Source organism: Pangasianodon hypophthalmus, chromosome 18 (genome assembly GCF_027358585.1).
Source record: "Pangasianodon hypophthalmus isolate fPanHyp1 chromosome 18, fPanHyp1.pri, whole genome shotgun sequence".
Classification (NCBI taxonomy): Eukaryota; Metazoa; Chordata; class Actinopteri; order Siluriformes; family Pangasiidae; genus Pangasianodon; species Pangasianodon hypophthalmus.
In genome coordinates, this window is record NC_069727.1 from 3,915,166 (window position 1) to 3,931,672 (window position 16,507).

Here is a 16,507-nt window from a genome sequence, read left to right on the forward strand (position 1 = left end):
ATCTGATCGCTCACCTCTGTGAAATCCAGTGAAAGCTAGTTGATCCACTGATGGATAGAAACTGGATCTTTATGTGCTTGAATTTTGTGCTGAAACATTTAAGCCGTGAAAATTGCTGGTCCATTTTAAAGTATCAAGCACATTTTCCATGTGAAGATAAATACTACTATCAGGCAGTTAAAGTTATGGAATAGAACTGATGCTGATAACCTGGGTTAGCTATATGGGAAATGCTATCACATGAGAACGAAGGTCGAATTGCGCTCTCTTTACAATCCCCCCTTGGGCTTCTTTTGCCTTGTGAAAGAAAGCTCAAGAGCGAGCTGCTATTTTTTCTTTCTGGCCTTTCTTTGACCGGCGCTGTAAGATGAAGCAGCAGCCTCAATCTGACTTTGCTTAATTGTCAAAGGAGACACTTTTCAATCCCAGAGCACTCGGTGCTTTATAAATAGCTGCTTCTTTGGGTCATTTGGTCCGACGGACAACCCATATTTAGATGGCACTTACGCAGAAATTAAACACTGTGTGTTTGTTTGTGTGTGCAAACCTTTGTGTTTATTGTACTTGCAACCAAATGGCATGCCCTCACCCGTGCGTCCTCTTGTGTACAGGTACCCATGTCATGGAGGGCTCTGGAAAAATGGTCGTCACTGCCGTCGGAGTCAACTCCCAGACCGGAATCATCTTCACGTTACTGGGGGCGGGAGAGGACGACGACGACGAGGAAAAAGAGGAGAAGAAGAAAGAAAAAGAGAGGAAGAAGGAGAAGAAAAGTATGCCAGCGCTATTATTTGGTGTCCTTCCAGCCTCTCTGGCAGTCTGACCTGTTTTAAAATAGATCAGCCATGTTAGTCTGTGGCCTTTCAGCGTGTAGAGGCAGCAGTGGAGCTGTTATCCAAAGAAAAACTGTTATCTAATTTGGGCGTGTCGGCTGTGTAAGGGTGACAATACACAATATCTATTGCGCGCACACACACACACACACACACACACACACACAGAGCTAACAGGACTGCACTAATGCCTGACTTACTGTGGGTTAGAGTAATGTTTGTTTTATTTCCTGTTCAGTCAGGCTCACTCGCCATAGACAAACACTGTGGCGCCTAGTCTTTGGCCATTTTGATTTAAGGCCATATCCGTGAGGCGCTAGACACTAGGGTTGCCAGAACAAATATTACTGTTCGAATTTTCATAAAATTTACATATTAAAAAAACTAAACAAAAAAAAAAAAATACAAAAGAACTTAGTGTTTGAATATTTAAGGCAAGGTGACTTTTTAAAACAGTAGATATCACACGCAATCTTTGCCAGTTGATTGCTAATATTTGTACAAGTTACATTTATTTATGCAAATGAGGCTAAATAAGTATAAAGTCGCATATTTAATCAAACCAAGAATTCAGTCTGTTGATTTTGTTAGAATAAAAATGATTATTGCACCCTGAAGGAACTCTCAAGACTTCCTCTGTAATATTCTTCAAATTAGAGGTAGGAATGAATATGCAGATCACCTAGAAACTGGGGTTTTTGGTTCTGAATATAGAAAAAAAAAATGATTTTGAGGAAAAAAATTGCATCTCTACATTTGTTGGTGGTGTGATTTATGATGTTTATAAAGGAAATTGAAGAAAAACCTGACGTGTACGTCAGGAGACCAGCTTTTCAGGGATAGAGGACATGATGTGATTGTGAAGTGGGCGGAGCTTAAGCCTTGTTGCAGATATGTTTCAGATAATACGGTGGTTGCGAGTGGATAAAACATTGAAATAAACATTTTTGTTGATTTTTTTTTTTTTTTAAACTATTTTTATTATTACAGTTTAAGAGATGTTATAAATGCATTTTTTTTTTTAATCTGGAAAATAATTGACGTAACCAAAACTGTCGTTTCTGCCTGTAGTGCCTCATCTTAGCAAGTGAAATTTTCTTTAATATAATTTAATATAATTATATTATATATAATTAAAATATCTAGCATTTCCTATTATCAGATTACATTAAACCAAATATAAGATTTTTAAACCTGTTTCTAGACATTTATACTTTCACGCTTGTTGAAATAGTCTTGTTCTATTGGCCGATGATTTTATAATTTTAAGCATTTGTTTCTGGAAAGAAGCAAAATTATCTGTTAATTATCTGTGTAAAGCTTGAAATGAGTAAAATGTCTACAAATAAGTTTAATAATCTTTAATAACATTTGCTTTATCGTAATCATATAGTAGGAAATATTAGATATATTTCACTATATTCAAGATATTTTCACTAGCTAAGTGGTTTTTTTTTTTTTTTTTTTTCCCCGTGCCTGTTCTGCTTTTAGTCGTTTAATTTACATCGACCTTGTTCTAATTTTGGCCACATGAACTTTGCGTCACCTGCGTCACTCGTCGCTCCGAATAAATGAGGTATTTATGGCATACCTTTTGCACGAATGATTTAGAATACTAATTCTTCCAAGTAACAAATATTCAGAGGCTTTTTGCGGGAACGTGGCAGCACTGTCAGACGCCAGGCGGTGAATAATACACCACTATTTACATTACGCTGGCTATTTATCGTTTAAATTGAAATGTGATAATGGATATGCGATGTGCTCCGTGTAAGCTTGCCTTCATTTCAACATCACAAGACTTGAAAACTAGATCACATCAGCTATTTGTAAAATGCTGTTAATTAGATGCTTAAACTTAAATGAAACAACAAATAACTATTTACTATTATGAGATTTTTTTTATTTATTTATTTATTTATTTATTTATTTATTTTACAGCAATAGAAGTTTATAATAAGCCTCATTAGTTTGTGTTTGTTTTTGCTACTGCCAATCAGCAAGGACCAAATGGAGCTGAAATGTTTTTCTTGCTGTCTGTTCATCATATCCCCAGTTTAGCATATGGCAAGGATTTCTGCTCCATTAGCCAACAGCGTTTGTAATGAATTTCAGCAGCCTCCTGTCCTCATGTGTTAGCAGTTCCAGTGAATGCCCCTAGACCTTTTAGCAGCTCAGCGCTCACAAAGCCCGGGCCGTGTTTTTGTTCATCGAATGCACAGATCACCACAGCTGCATGTGTGCACACAGGCGTGTCTGTGGCCCGGCCAAAGATTTTCATCCTGCATTAAGGCCCCAACCCACATCTGTGTTTCTTTTTTTTTAAAAAAAAAAAAAAAAACCTTTATAAAATACTAAGTACTGCCTCTCACTCTATTAAATCAAAGGGAGCATTTGCATAATTGGAAATACATTTAAATGGATGTGGCAGAATAATCTCAGGCACAGCGTGGGACTGTTAAATAAGTTTCAGAGCGTTTCTGACGTACTCTTTCTCTCCGTAGACAAAAAGCAAGACGGCTCTGTGGAGAACAGAAAGAAAGGTGAGTAACCCTATTGACTTAACTGCATAATGAGCCGCATATTGGCTTAGCTGGCAATCTCTGAGGTGCTGCAGCTTGCGTTAAAACCATTGCCTTAACCCATTACTTCTATTGGATAGTCATTAGAGCTGTCCTGCTTGTGCTAGTGTGAGTGTGTGTGTGTGTGAGTGTGTGTGTGTGTGTGTGTGTGTGCTTTGTGAGGTACAGTATGCATCCGATTCAGTTCAGCTTTACTGGTACGATGCATTAAAAGAAAAAAAAAACAGACACCCTTGACAGATGAGCTAGACTGAAACGAGGAACCCGTCCTCCTCTGGATAGAGTATAATGGGATTTTAGACATGATCCGAGTTTACGTTTAAGTAGTTTCTCGAGCTGGTGCAGCTATGATGGATTAACTATAAAAGGCTGACGAGTGTAAGAGCATCCTGATACATCAACACGCCTCACTCCAACCTCAGCAAACCTCAGAGAGGCTGGACGAGAGCACCAGTATCACAGCTTAAAGTAATTCTCCAGCATGTGTCTAAATCCACATCTCTGACAGGAAAGTTTCTTCAGGCGCTTCGTGGGAAAAGCTTCTTGCTATCAAGTTTTAGAATTCTGTGTCATTAGAATAAAGAAACACATTTCCATTGAAGCAGGCATGATGGATTATAGATAATGGATAATGAATTTCAGAGACGTTGCGCAGTTAAAGGCCGTGTAGAGCAGGAATATTCACCTACAATTTTTCTTCTTTTTTTTTTTTTTTACACAAAAAGGTCCAGTTACATAACTAACATGACTGAATGGCAATGACAGTTACCTCATAACCTTTAATGATTGGCTGTAAATTTGAATAATTTGAAGCGGATGTGTTTTGTTTCTCGTTGGCGCGTCACGTTGCCACTCACTCTTACTCCTTCAGAATGTTCGACCATTCTCCCGCTTGCACAGATATTATTTTTGTATTGTACCTGCCTGCTATATTCTCTAATAAACGTGGTTCTATTTCCCAAAATATAAACATCTTAATAATTTAAGCCACCGTGACTCTACCTGGGATAAAGCAGTAACTAAAAAGGAATGAACGAGTGTAGTAAATCCCATATGAGGAACCGATACATTGGCCTTTCTTTGTACCACAAGCTTTACATCTGAACACCTGTATTAAAGTATAAACCGTAACTTTTACACAGCTCTACTCTGAACAGTTTTGAACTCGAAGCTGGGGGGGTTAAACTGGTCCACTTCCTTCTGATCAATAACTTACATAATTGCATGCGATTGGATAAACTGAAATGGAGGATCTGCTACAGGAGCTGTGTTGGCTCACGTTTAGAAAGATGGAGTCGCTGAAGTACAGTGCTTCATTCGGTTCGTGTCTGCATTCACACCACAGTCCAGCTTTCGAAGACCCCTGCTTTCACACTTTATACATCACACCTACTGGAACATCCCAAAAACACGGCAATACTGTTGTCCAACACGGAGCACATAAAGCCATGCACTCGTTTTTCTACATCATGTAACATCATGTGTATTCTGCATCATGTACTTGTAATAAACAGGTGCCTTAAATGTTAAAATAAAAACAGCAAACTGTTACTGTTCAGAAACGTATAATCAGTCACAGGGGAGAGTCGTGTTAGAGCAAACCGAGGCTAGTGCCAGTTCTGATAACAGGGAGTCTGTTATGTGTTATTTGGTCAGGATTTGATATCGAAGCAGGACTGTGGTGTTTACTAAAGCGCAGGCTGCACAGCCTCCCTCACTTCCACGCTTGCCAGGAACGAGGACTAATACCTCAGACTAGGATTACAGCCCTGCGTGGAGTGGAGAACAGTCCTGCCACAGCACAGAACAAGCACGACACGCACATTTCATCCTTCATATCTTCTCAGTGCAGCCCGGACTTTAACTGTGGTAGAATAAGCACGTTACACAGGGGTTACAGATATCACTGAAGTTTATATTAGGGTGTGTGTGCGTGTGTTTGCGAGTGTGTGTATAGCGGTGCAGTGACACGCTGTGTTTTACCGTGCTGATTTCATCAGAGCGATGGGTGTGGGTTGGTGTGATAAACCAGCGATAATACTTTGAGCCTGTATTAGGGCCTGGGTTGCTTAGACAGAATACACCCTGTTGAATTTCTATTCACCGTTTAAAAAGAGATGTTTAATCAGAGCGCTGAAGAGATGCCCTAGTTTCCTTGTGGCTTTTGTGCGTGCATGAACATGGCCTGTTTGCTAGCAGGAAGAACAGAGGGACCCTACAGTCATTCTCTCCCACAGAGAAGGAGACCCATTATATCTGATGGTCCCAAGACACACAAAGCATGTTGCACAGCTGGACCTGAACCTAAGGCCCTTTGAGTAGCCACACAATTGATAAAGTAGCTCTTAGACAAAAGAGAAGGAAGTGAAAACTGCTAGTAAAATGCGGGCTGCAGTCACTAGCAGGAGCACTGTTGGCATTTGGAGATTAAAAGTCATTACAGACTCATAAACTTTATCACTGCGCACAGGGCTATAAACTCGCTTTGTTCTGCATTAACATTATTATAGTAAATAGGTTTTACCATGCTCGAAGCAGTCATTTGATTTTGTCTGAATTATGGAGACACGTATCATTTCATTGATATCGGAAGTACTTTTTAAAACTGGCCCACGCCGACGACAGCGTACAAGCAGTAATAACTGTGTGAGCGAGATTAAATAAGTCCAGCGCACATCTCTAGTTCAGACCAGTTAGGAAACTGGAGTCAGAATCCACACACCATGCTGATATTTCTACACTGACCTTCCCCAATGTCTTTGTATGCTGTAGCTTTACAATTTCCCTCGGATGTTCAACAAGCATGTGTGTGATTGGTCAGGTGTCCACAAACTTTTGGCCAAAAAGTGTATTTTGTCACAAATAAAGAATAGTTATGAGAATAAGTAGACCAGTTCAATGACAAGGCTATGTATGTGAATTTTAGTGTTGTTTTTTTTTTGTTTGTTTGTTTGTTTTTTACTATTTGAAATTATTATCATTAACACATTTTTAAGTTTCTCTCTCTCTTTTGCACTGTCCCCTTGTTCAGCTAAAGCCCAGGATGGAGCTGCAATGGAAATGCAGCCCCTGAACAGCGACGAAGGGGCAGATGCAGAGGAGAAGCGCAAAGCCAACTTGCCAAAAAAAGAGAAATCTGTTCTGCAGGGAAAGCTGACTAAACTAGCAGTCCAAATCGGCAAAGCAGGTCAGGGCATTTTAGTTCTCGTCCTAATTGCCAAACCTTACTCTTACTCTTCTTCTGTTCTGTGGATTTGCTGTGGCTGTTTATTATGATCCTGTGGTGCCTTTTTTTTTTTTCCTGAAGCTAACCCTTTTGTTTTCAGTTTCAGTTTCTGAGCTTTTGGGTGTAGCACTGGTTTAAGGGTGTGCTTTTCTCGTCTCTGTGCAGGTCTGGTGATGTCTGCCATCACCGTCATAATCCTGGTGGTGTTGTTTATAGTGAACACCTTTTGGGTGCAAGGCCTTCCGTGGGAGAAAAGCTGCACACCCATATACATCCAGTATTTCGTCAAGTTCTTCATCATCGGCGTGACCGTCCTGGTGGTGGCTGTCCCTGAGGGTCTGCCTCTTGCCGTCACTATTTCACTGGCTTACTCTGTCAAAGTATGTCCCGCTCTGTAAAGCAGCCACCTAGCTATATCACCGACCTCCATGTTGGACAGCACACACACACACACACTCATGCTGTTGAGAATAACTTGCCATAGCTGTTATAGTGACCGTTTACACGGCCTGTTATATACCAACAGATTTTAGGCTTTTAGGCTTTCTCTTAGTTAATCTTGCCCTCGCCCTGTCTAATCCTGTATTGCCCCACCTTCCCACCCCCACCATCTTTCTCTATTTTTCAGAAAATGATGAAGGACAACAATTTGGTAAGGCATTTAGATGCCTGCGAGACCATGGGCAATGCTACTGCCATCTGTTCAGATAAGACGGGCACTCTGACCATGAACAGGATGACTGTGGTGCAGGCTTACATCGCAGACCAGCACTACAGGAAGGTCCCTGAGCCAGAAGTAATCCCTGCCAGCATCATGGACCTGCTCATTCTGGGCATCAGCGTCAACAGCGCTTATACCACCAAGATCATGGTGAGTGCACCTGCATCCATTGTGCCATTCACTGGTTTAGATCGGCTGTGCCTGCTTCAATTATTCATTACACCTCTTGGACAGGAATTGTGGTAGGCCAGTATAAAATATATATATGTGCCATTTTTTTTAATCATAATTTTTTTTTTCTTCGCTTTTTTCTTTTCTTCTTTTCTGCCCCCCAGCCTCCTGAGAAGGAGGGAGGTCTGTCTCGTCAGGTGGGCAACAAAACCGAATGTGCCTTGCTTGGCTTTGTGCTGGACCTGAAAAAAGACTACCAAGCAATCCGCAACGAGATCCCCGAGGAGAAGCTCTATAAAGTTTACACTTTCAACTCTGTCAGGAAATCCATGAGCACCGTGCTGAAGAACGCTGACGGAAGCTTCCGGATGTTCAGCAAAGGAGCTTCGGAAATTCTACTCAAGAAGTAGGCATCTCTCAAACTTCAAGCCTCATGTCATTTTCTTAAAAAAAAAAAAAAAGAGAAGGAGGGGTTAGTGAGGTAAAGAATCGTGTCATCACGCTTACTAAGCACATCAGATGCTTTCTTTCCTTCTTTCTTTTTTTTTTTTTTTTTTTTTTCTTCTTTCTTCCTCTCAAACCCACCAGCCAGGCTACTGATGCATTTCCCCAGAGAAATTACCCAGATGGTGCTTCTCATCCTGCTGTCTCATAACCGTTTCTCCTCTACTGCTCTTTCCCTGTCTAGATGTTATAAGATCCTTACAGCGAATGGTGAGGCCAAGGTGTTCCGGCCCAGAGACAGGGATGACATGGTGAAGAAAGTGATTGAGCCCATGGCCTCTGAAGGCCTGAGGACAATATGCCTGGCCTACAGAGACTTCCCCGCCTCAGAAGGAGAACCTGAGTGGGAAAACGAGGCCGATATACTCACCAGACTCACCTGTGTGTGTGTGGTGGGCATCGAGGACCCCGTCAGACCGGAAGTATGACCCTGTGTTTGATTAATAAATCTTTAGGCACAGCTGTTTGTTAGTTATGTCCTTTAGCGCTAGCTGATAGCGAATATCTTTAATGCTTAGTGAGGTGTGCCGTCTGACCCAGTTCTCTCAATCAGGTCCCTGATGCTATTAGAAAGTGCCAGCGTGCCGGGATCACAGTGCGCATGGTCACCGGGGACAACATCAACACAGCTCGCGCCATAGCAACCAAATGCGGCATCCTGCAGCCTGGAGATGATTTCCTCTGCCTGGAAGGTAAAGAATTCAACCGGCGGATACGCAACGAGAAAGGAGAGGTGAGATCAACACTGTTTCTGCTAGAGTGCTCACACAGAGATTTAAGATTTCTTTTAAAGTCCTGACAGACATGATGTGCTCATTTTATAGATCGAACAGGAGCGGATTGATAAAATATGGCCGAAACTCAGAGTCCTGGCGAGATCCTCTCCCACAGACAAGCACACGTTAGTTAAAGGTATTCCGTTTTATTTATTTTTTTTCCACACATTGTTTTATGAAACCAGGATAAGCTAATTATATTGCGCAGAAGTGTTGAGTGACTCACAAACGTTTCATTTTCAGGTATCATCGACAGCACTGTTGTAGAACAGAGGCAAGTAGTAGCAGTAACGGGAGACGGTACAAACGACGGCCCTGCCTTGAAAAAGGCCGATGTTGGATTCGCTATGGTATACACTTCACAGGCGTAAAACAGACCAATCAATTTCACAATGGTTCTTGAAACGGCTGCGTGCTTTTTTACGAAATGCAGATGCAGAACCTCTTGTCGTTGTCGTTGTTCTCAGGGCATTGCAGGCACAGATGTAGCTAAAGAGGCCTCCGACATCATTCTCACCGACGACAATTTCTCCAGCATCGTCAAAGCGGTCATGTGGGGCCGCAACGTCTACGACAGCATCTCCAAATTCCTGCAGTTCCAGCTCACTGTCAACGTAGTGGCTGTGATCGTGGCCTTCACCGGAGCTTGCATCACACAGGTAATCGCATCTCTCCTGTACTCTTCTGACCAGCATGAAAGACAACAACATGTGGAATAGCCAAACGGGATAAACGGACGAAGTGCCGAAGGAAGTTTGTTAGAGCAAACCGAGCAACTCTGAATGATTGCTTATTAGTACGAGACAGAAGCAGAGGATTACGACCCACCTGGGAGGAGCTGATTTAAAACCGGAGCAGACTGATGAGCACTAAGCTGATGATATGGCATCTTCTTGGTTGCTTGTGTTGCCGTCAAATGGCAAGCGCGTTTTTGAAACGGAGCTTAAGTGCATGCTTCACTGAAACCGTGTCAAGTTTCAAAGGTTATGCTTTAGACCACGGGTGTCCGATCTTATCCGGAAAGGTCCTGCGTGAGTGCAGGTTTTCATTCCAGCCAAACAGCAGCCATCTTGGTCTTGGCTCAGGTGTGGCTTCTGCTTGGGTGGAATGAAAACCTGCACTCACACCGGATCTTTTTCCGGATAAGATTGGACACCACCGCTTTAAGACTATCGACGCTGAATATCATTTTAATAAATAAATAAATAAATTTGCTTTTCTGTTATGTGCACAGCACACAGCTTCTTCTCTCTAAGAAAAGGGTCCTCCTCTCATTTCTCATTTCACTGTTAGAACATGTTTTATATGGGTGAAAACCGGTTTTCCACATCCTTCTCAGTCATCGTGCGATTTCAAACATGTTCACTGTAGGTCCTGATTTTAGATTTTAGTCCTGATACCCAGCTAGTTTCTTCCTAGCAGGAGTCATTAATCTTATTTTCCAGACAGTGAGTCACTCTGGAGTGCTAAAAAATCTGACTAAGCATTTTTATTTTTGCTGCTTCAGACTGTAGACTAGTTATGGGTTGTTTTTTTTCTCCCTTTAGTGTTGCTTGTTTTCCTTTGTAGCCTTTGCTACATCTTAATTCTTTTGTCAGTCCCGGAAAATGGCTGGCTGCATGAACTTCATCATAAAGAAGTCGCTAAAGAGCAACGTGTAGAACGTGTTCTCCTATTGGCTGACACGTGTATGCACGTTCTGTCAAAAGTTCAATTCTGGTTAACGCTCATAACAGACGACAGAGCGTCATTTTTACACGTCTTTTCATTTAATGTGTTGGTGAAACATTCACGGCAGTTAACAAATGGTAACTGCAGGTAAATTACAATTCAGCTAATAAGGAAATTATAGCACATGCAGCCAAAAATGTTCCTTATTTTCTAGAAAATACAGCAGGGCAACAGTTTGACCACTTTAATGAGTGATGTCTCAGAATGGTATACTTTATTCCCCTAACTCTTTAGAGAGGAGGAATTATAAGTTCCATATTAGCAAGATTGTCCTGAACTTACTGAGACTTCTGCATTTTATGTGTTTTTTTTTTTTTTTTTTTTCTCCCCCTCAGGATTCTCCATTGAAAGCAGTACAGATGTTGTGGGTGAATCTGATCATGGACACGTTTGCCTCGCTGGCTCTGGCCACTGAGCCTCCCACGGAGTCTCTGCTGCTGAGGAAACCATACGGCCGTAACAAACCCCTCATCTCCAGGACCATGATGAAGAACATCCTGGGCCATGCCGTTTACCAGCTCACAGTCATCTTCACTCTGTTGTTTGCAGGTGAGAGCCGACAGCGCTTTACTTTACTCAAAGCACTATTAGTACCGTCATTGGTTTTGCGCGGACATCACAGCTACCCGATTACAGAACGCTTGACTAAACCTTATCCTTTTTTTTCTTAGGTGAAAAGCTATTCGACATAGACAGCGGCCGTAACACCCCTCTCCATGCACCACCCTCTGAACACTACACCATTGTCTTCAACACCTTCGTGTTGATGCAGCTCTTCAACGAAATCAACGCCCGCAAGATCCACGGCGAGAGGAACGTCTTTGAGGGTATCTTCAACAACCTTATCTTCTGCTCCATTGTCTTTGGCACATTCATCATCCAGGTGGGTGCTAATCGAAATGCAGACGACAAAAGCATTCCAGCCAATGTTAACCCCGCTAACGCAATCCTTCTCTTTCCAGATTGTCATTGTGCAGTTCGGAGGCAAGCCCTTCAGCTGCGTGGGTCTTAGCATCGAACACTGGCTCTGGTGCGTTTTCTTAGGCTGTGGCTGTCTGCTCTGGGGTCAGGTAAGACCGCAGTTATTTAAATATCACACTGGAATATTTTTGATTGTAGAATTCTCAGGAAGGACACCAGACCGCCATGTTGATTTCGAACGTTGTGGCGTTTCCCTGTCGAGCAGGTGGATCAGCTACATTCTAATTATGCAGTGGTTGAGCACTGCCCTCTTGTGGTCAACTCCTGGATTGAAATCGGTTGAAAATCAAAGTGGATGATGGAAAAATTGAATAAACAAACGTCCAGTGTCGTCAAAATGGAGCCAGAAATGCAGCCGTTATCTCCATTTATGTTGTTGTGTTTGTTTACAGTCGGAGCAGCAGCATGTGTTCCACAGAAATAATCATTTCACAGACAGAGAAGGGACCACAAAAGATTGTAGCCAATGCTATGCAAGCTAGCTAACTATAGCTTTGAAGCTGTCACACAGCAAGCATTCATCTGGCTTTTCAGGACATATCATGAGAAAATTAATCCTCTGTCCAGACTCACAGGCTTTTATCTAAGAAGTTAACAGAGAAATTAGCTAAAGCTTTGCTGTCCTGTTTTGTGTTTTCAAATACCCATTTATTTTCTGTCAAGTGCTAACAAAATGCACCTTCTGTTATGTTTATTTAACAAAGATTTCACACCCATTAGTCCATTTGTCCAGTCCATATCAGAGTGGAATGAATACTTTTGATTTATTTGCTATTTGGTTTGATTTGATTTTGCACTATGCACAATTAAACTAACCAGAAAGCAAACGAAGTCACAAAAGCACAGAGTCAGCACTCACTAGATAATTTTATAAATAACAAGCTGAAAGCATTTTGTGTGGTACAGAGTTCTACAGCGTTGTGCTTTGGCTCAGTTTGCACACTGTGAATCTACAAAAAAAAAAAAAAAACACTGCTGAAACCAAAAACACACTGCAAGTTTGCTGCGATCGGGTCGATTCAGAATCACTTTCTCACTGCGCTAGAGTTCACTTGGGGGTGAACCGAGGCCACCTCACTCCAGACGCTCTCAGTCCGGTTGGTTTGGTCCACGTGCGAGTCTGATTGCTCCTGCTTAAAGAGCCGCACTGAGAATGAGAACACATCAGGGTTCTGTTCAGACGCACTAAACACTGCATATGTGAACACACTCTTCATCTTAATGTGTATTATCTTGACTGAACTGCAGTGTTTGACTGAGTTCCTGTTGCTCCACCCTTGCGCAGGTGATCTCCTCCATCCCGACCAGTCGCCTGAAGTTCCTGAAGACGGCCGGTCACGGAACTCAGAAGGAGGAGATCCCAGACGAGGAGCTGGAGGACATGGAGGACCTCGACGAGATCGACCACGCTGAGCGTGAGCTCCGCAGGGGGCAAATCCTCTGGTTCCGAGGCCTCAACAGGATACAGACTCAGGTAACTTCACCGAGACGCTCGTCTTCACACCCTGTGTTGAGGAAGATCAGGATAGGTCCCAGTACACTCTGTGCTTTCTTCACACTTAATTAGTGCCAACGTCTTTTCTTATGCTTAACTTTACAGTACCTTTCGTGCAGTCTGATTTGTGGTGAAGTAGCTCTTCTGATTTAATGTACTGATCGGGGTAAAGTCAGGGAGGCTAACGCTGGGGTTAACTGTCTTCCATACAGTGCCTTTTCTCTCCATGCTGCTACCTGTCCTCTCTTTATATGGGTGCCCTTCTTTTTCTGTCCTCCCTCCCTGCTTCTCTTATTCTCACTTTCTCTTGCTTTCTCTCTCTTTCTCTCCTATATGCGTTCTTTGGGCCCTCCTGTCACGCTCTCTGATTCCTTGCAGATGGATGTAGTGAGTGCGTTCCAGAGCGGCACTTCCTTTCAGGGGGCCCTCAGGCGTCACCCCTCGAGCACCAGCCAACAGCACGATGTAACCAATGTTTCTAGCCCTACACATGTAGCGTTTTCTACTGCCACTGCCTCCAACAAAGCTTCTGCCACTGTGGGGTGTGAGTGCGTGTTTCTTAGTGCATGACAATTAACATTTCCTCCTTCACTCGCCTAACGTTCTACATTCTTCTATAATGTCCCTCTCTATGAAAAGAAAACAAAAGAAATTTAAATAACGAGTTTAAAAATCAAAATTAAACCAAAAAAAAAAAAAAAAAAAAAAAACTAGATGTCCGCTACATCGCTTCTGAATCCAAGTGCTGATATTTATGGAGATATATCTGTGTGTACTGTTCTGAGGCCAGTGGGGCTGAGGTCTCTCTGTCATTGTCCTGTTTGATAGCTTTGGCTGGGTTTTTCCTCAAATAAACAGTGTGTTAACATTCTAACAGATCAACATCGTGTGTGTTGCGTCTGCAGCCGCTGCCGTGCCTCGGTCCCTCTGCTGGGCTCCGTGACTGCTATAGTCCTCTGTGTGTAAATATTTTGAGTATATGCCCATGGTCACACTGACAACCAGCTCAGTCACAGCACTGCTAAAAAAATTGGCCTTGCTTAGAGGCTGTGTGGAATTTGTTTTCAACTCAAAAACTGCCTTTCTGCGATAATTCCTGTGAAATAATGATTTTTTTTTCCCCTCCGCTAGTCAGAATCCAGTCCAGGCTTCTGCAGGTTCGTCTCTTGCTGGAGTTGGACATGTTCCTTAATCCATTTGTAACCGAGACGCAGGGGAGGGAGCACAGCGTCTGCTTCTCCTGGAATGAATGTCCTGTGTTGTGTCCTCTGTGGAATGAATCTTTATTTATATCTCTCCTGCCATTCTTTCTTTCGTTTTTTTTTTTCCTCTTCTGTTTTTCTGTCTGTTATCTCTCCAGTTTGTATCATTTTTTTTTTTTCTGTTGGATATCATAAACAGCACGTACCTTTTTTATATTAGATTTACTTTTAGTTCATACTCACTTATCACGGCTTATCATATCACCCTTATCATGCTTCATGCAGAGACAGCGTTCGCCTGGCTTCCATGAATAATATGGCGTAATCGCTGTACACACATCGTGGACGAAAACGCTATGTGACGTCTCGCATAAGTTTAAGCATAAGCATGTTAAAATCACCATCCTCAACCCCTGATTTTAGTTCATCGTCTCACCTACCACCTGCATCTTATTTATCTTTTTCCTTCCATTTTCTTCTTGGAACAAATATGAAACAAAATAAGCATTTCGTCCTCTTTGTCGCGTTCTAACGATTGTATATATATTTCCAACAACTCCTGCGTCGTTTATACTGCCGGCGCTTTGCGGCAAGAAGTCTTCTTCCTGTAGTTGTGGAAATGTTAATAGCTCCACCTGCAGGACCGGAGCACTTAGAAAACCACAGAGAGTTTTACAAACCAAGACGGTTTCCTCCTCACACTCACAGACGTTGCAGATTTACTCCCTGACGTACACGCTGTCATTTTCCATACACTTACTCACCCTCTCTATACGATGCTCCTGGTTTTACATTTATCTCTGCCATTCTCTAATTATATTGCTTTCAACTCTTCTGAATGTTACACCATTTTACTTTAGCATCATTGCTTTCTTTTGCTGTTTTAACACACTGAGAATCGTTCCAATAAATCTTATAATTCAATACAATACAGTCACATTTCCACAGCTTTTTTCAGGTCATCAGGAACTCCTGACTCTTCAGGCTCTTCACACTAATGCTGTCTGTTTCTTAGGTACACCGGATGAAAGTGGTGAACTGATATATCCTGGGCCTCCGTGCTCTCAACGTTGATTGCTATTAATAAAGTCATCTAATGTATAAAGTTTCTTTATAGGCAGACAGTCCCTTATTCGACTCCAAAGTGATGCCAAAAAAAAAACAAAAAAACAAAACTGACTCTGACAACTGACATGTTCCTCCTTTAGAGTTTGTGAAATGTGTCATGGGCTATACTCAAAGGTTTACTTCTGTTAAACAAAAGGTAGCACTGCTGTGCATGGGTCCAGTCTCTCTTGTCCGTGTGTGAAATTTATTTGTGTTGTACAGCTTAGACCTGCTTGGCTGCTCAAAGTTTCTGTATCAAAACATAATCAGTGATCAACGATCAACCCCCTCCCCCTTCACCCCATCCTGCTCACCCAAGCATGTCCAGATCAATTAACCTCTCGTGTTCAGCTATGTTCTCTAGTTTAATGTTGATCTCTTTCTCTCTCGCTCTCCATCTGTCTTTATATTTCTCTTTCTCTTTCATTCTGTCTTTTTTTTTTTTAACTCTCTCTCTCTCTCTGTCTCTCTCTCTGTCTCTCTCTCTCTGTCTCTCTCTCTGTCTCTCTCTCTCTCTCTCTGTCTCTCTCTCTCTCTCTCTCTCTGTCTCTGTCTCTCTCTCTCTCTCTGTCTCTCTCTCTGTCTCTCTGTCTCTGTCTCTCTCTCTGTCTCTCTCACTTGCATTTTGAATAACTGGACACTGGCTATGCGAGATTTCTGACACTACTACTGAGAGGAGATGCTCAGATCATTTGTTTTCCTGCCCTCTTTTTGTTTAATATATCTTGTACATTTTTCACTGACGTGAGAGTGGAAAGAAAGAGATGGTTCGTCTCTCTCAGTGGAGCTTGCACTAGCTAGCATTAACATGACAATCTGGTTTTACTCACCACAGCCTGCGTGTGTGTCCTCCCGCAGCTCACACTGCAGCCGGGTTTACACTGTACAGTTTTCAGCCGGTCGTGGACGAAAAGGGCACGTCGTAAAATAATTCTTTGGCCGTTTGGGAGTTGAGATCGGCGGTCTTAGAAGGAATAACGTGACACGCTCGCCGATTTTGCGCCATTTTGACCAAAGACAGACAATGACACGGATCTGGCAGTGTGAGGACATTTATACTAAAGTCTCAGTGCTATAACACGCGTCTAAAAGTCACCAGTAGGAGGACGGTGTAGGATTACTAACTGAAGTGAAATGTTTTTATTTAAAATATGGACTTGCTCAGACTCATGCCTGAC

At 42.3% G+C, this 16,507-nt stretch overlaps 1 protein-coding gene across 5 annotated transcripts in view; it reads left to right on the forward strand.

Moving 5' to 3' along the window:
* Positions 1-16,507, forward strand: part of atp2b1a (ATPase plasma membrane Ca2+ transporting 1a) — a 46,116-nt gene that overhangs the window by 26,380 nt on the left and 3,229 nt on the right. For 3 of the 5 annotated variants that reach the window (XM_034313078.2, XM_034313079.2, XM_034313080.2), the window contains 16 exons: positions 612-773; positions 3,338-3,376; positions 6,447-6,602; positions 6,807-7,021; positions 7,270-7,512; positions 7,698-7,939; positions 8,222-8,459; positions 8,591-8,770; positions 8,862-8,949; positions 9,057-9,163; positions 9,281-9,472; positions 10,880-11,093; positions 11,216-11,427; positions 11,507-11,614; positions 12,811-12,999; positions 13,399-13,485. In XM_034313078.2, the coding sequence (XP_034168969.1) occupies positions 612-773; positions 3,338-3,376; positions 6,447-6,602; positions 6,807-7,021; positions 7,270-7,512; positions 7,698-7,939; positions 8,222-8,459; positions 8,591-8,770; positions 8,862-8,949; positions 9,057-9,163; positions 9,281-9,472; positions 10,880-11,093; positions 11,216-11,427; positions 11,507-11,614; positions 12,811-12,999; positions 13,399-13,485 (2,672 nt within the window). Of the gene's footprint in view, positions 1-611; positions 774-3,337; positions 3,377-6,446; positions 6,603-6,806; positions 7,022-7,269; positions 7,513-7,697; positions 7,940-8,221; positions 8,460-8,590; positions 8,771-8,861; positions 8,950-9,056; positions 9,164-9,280; positions 9,473-10,879; positions 11,094-11,215; positions 11,428-11,506; positions 11,615-12,810; positions 13,000-13,398; positions 13,565-16,507 lie in introns of all 5 variants that reach the window. The other 2 variants (XM_034313082.2, XM_034313081.2) reach the window with 2 other exon arrangements.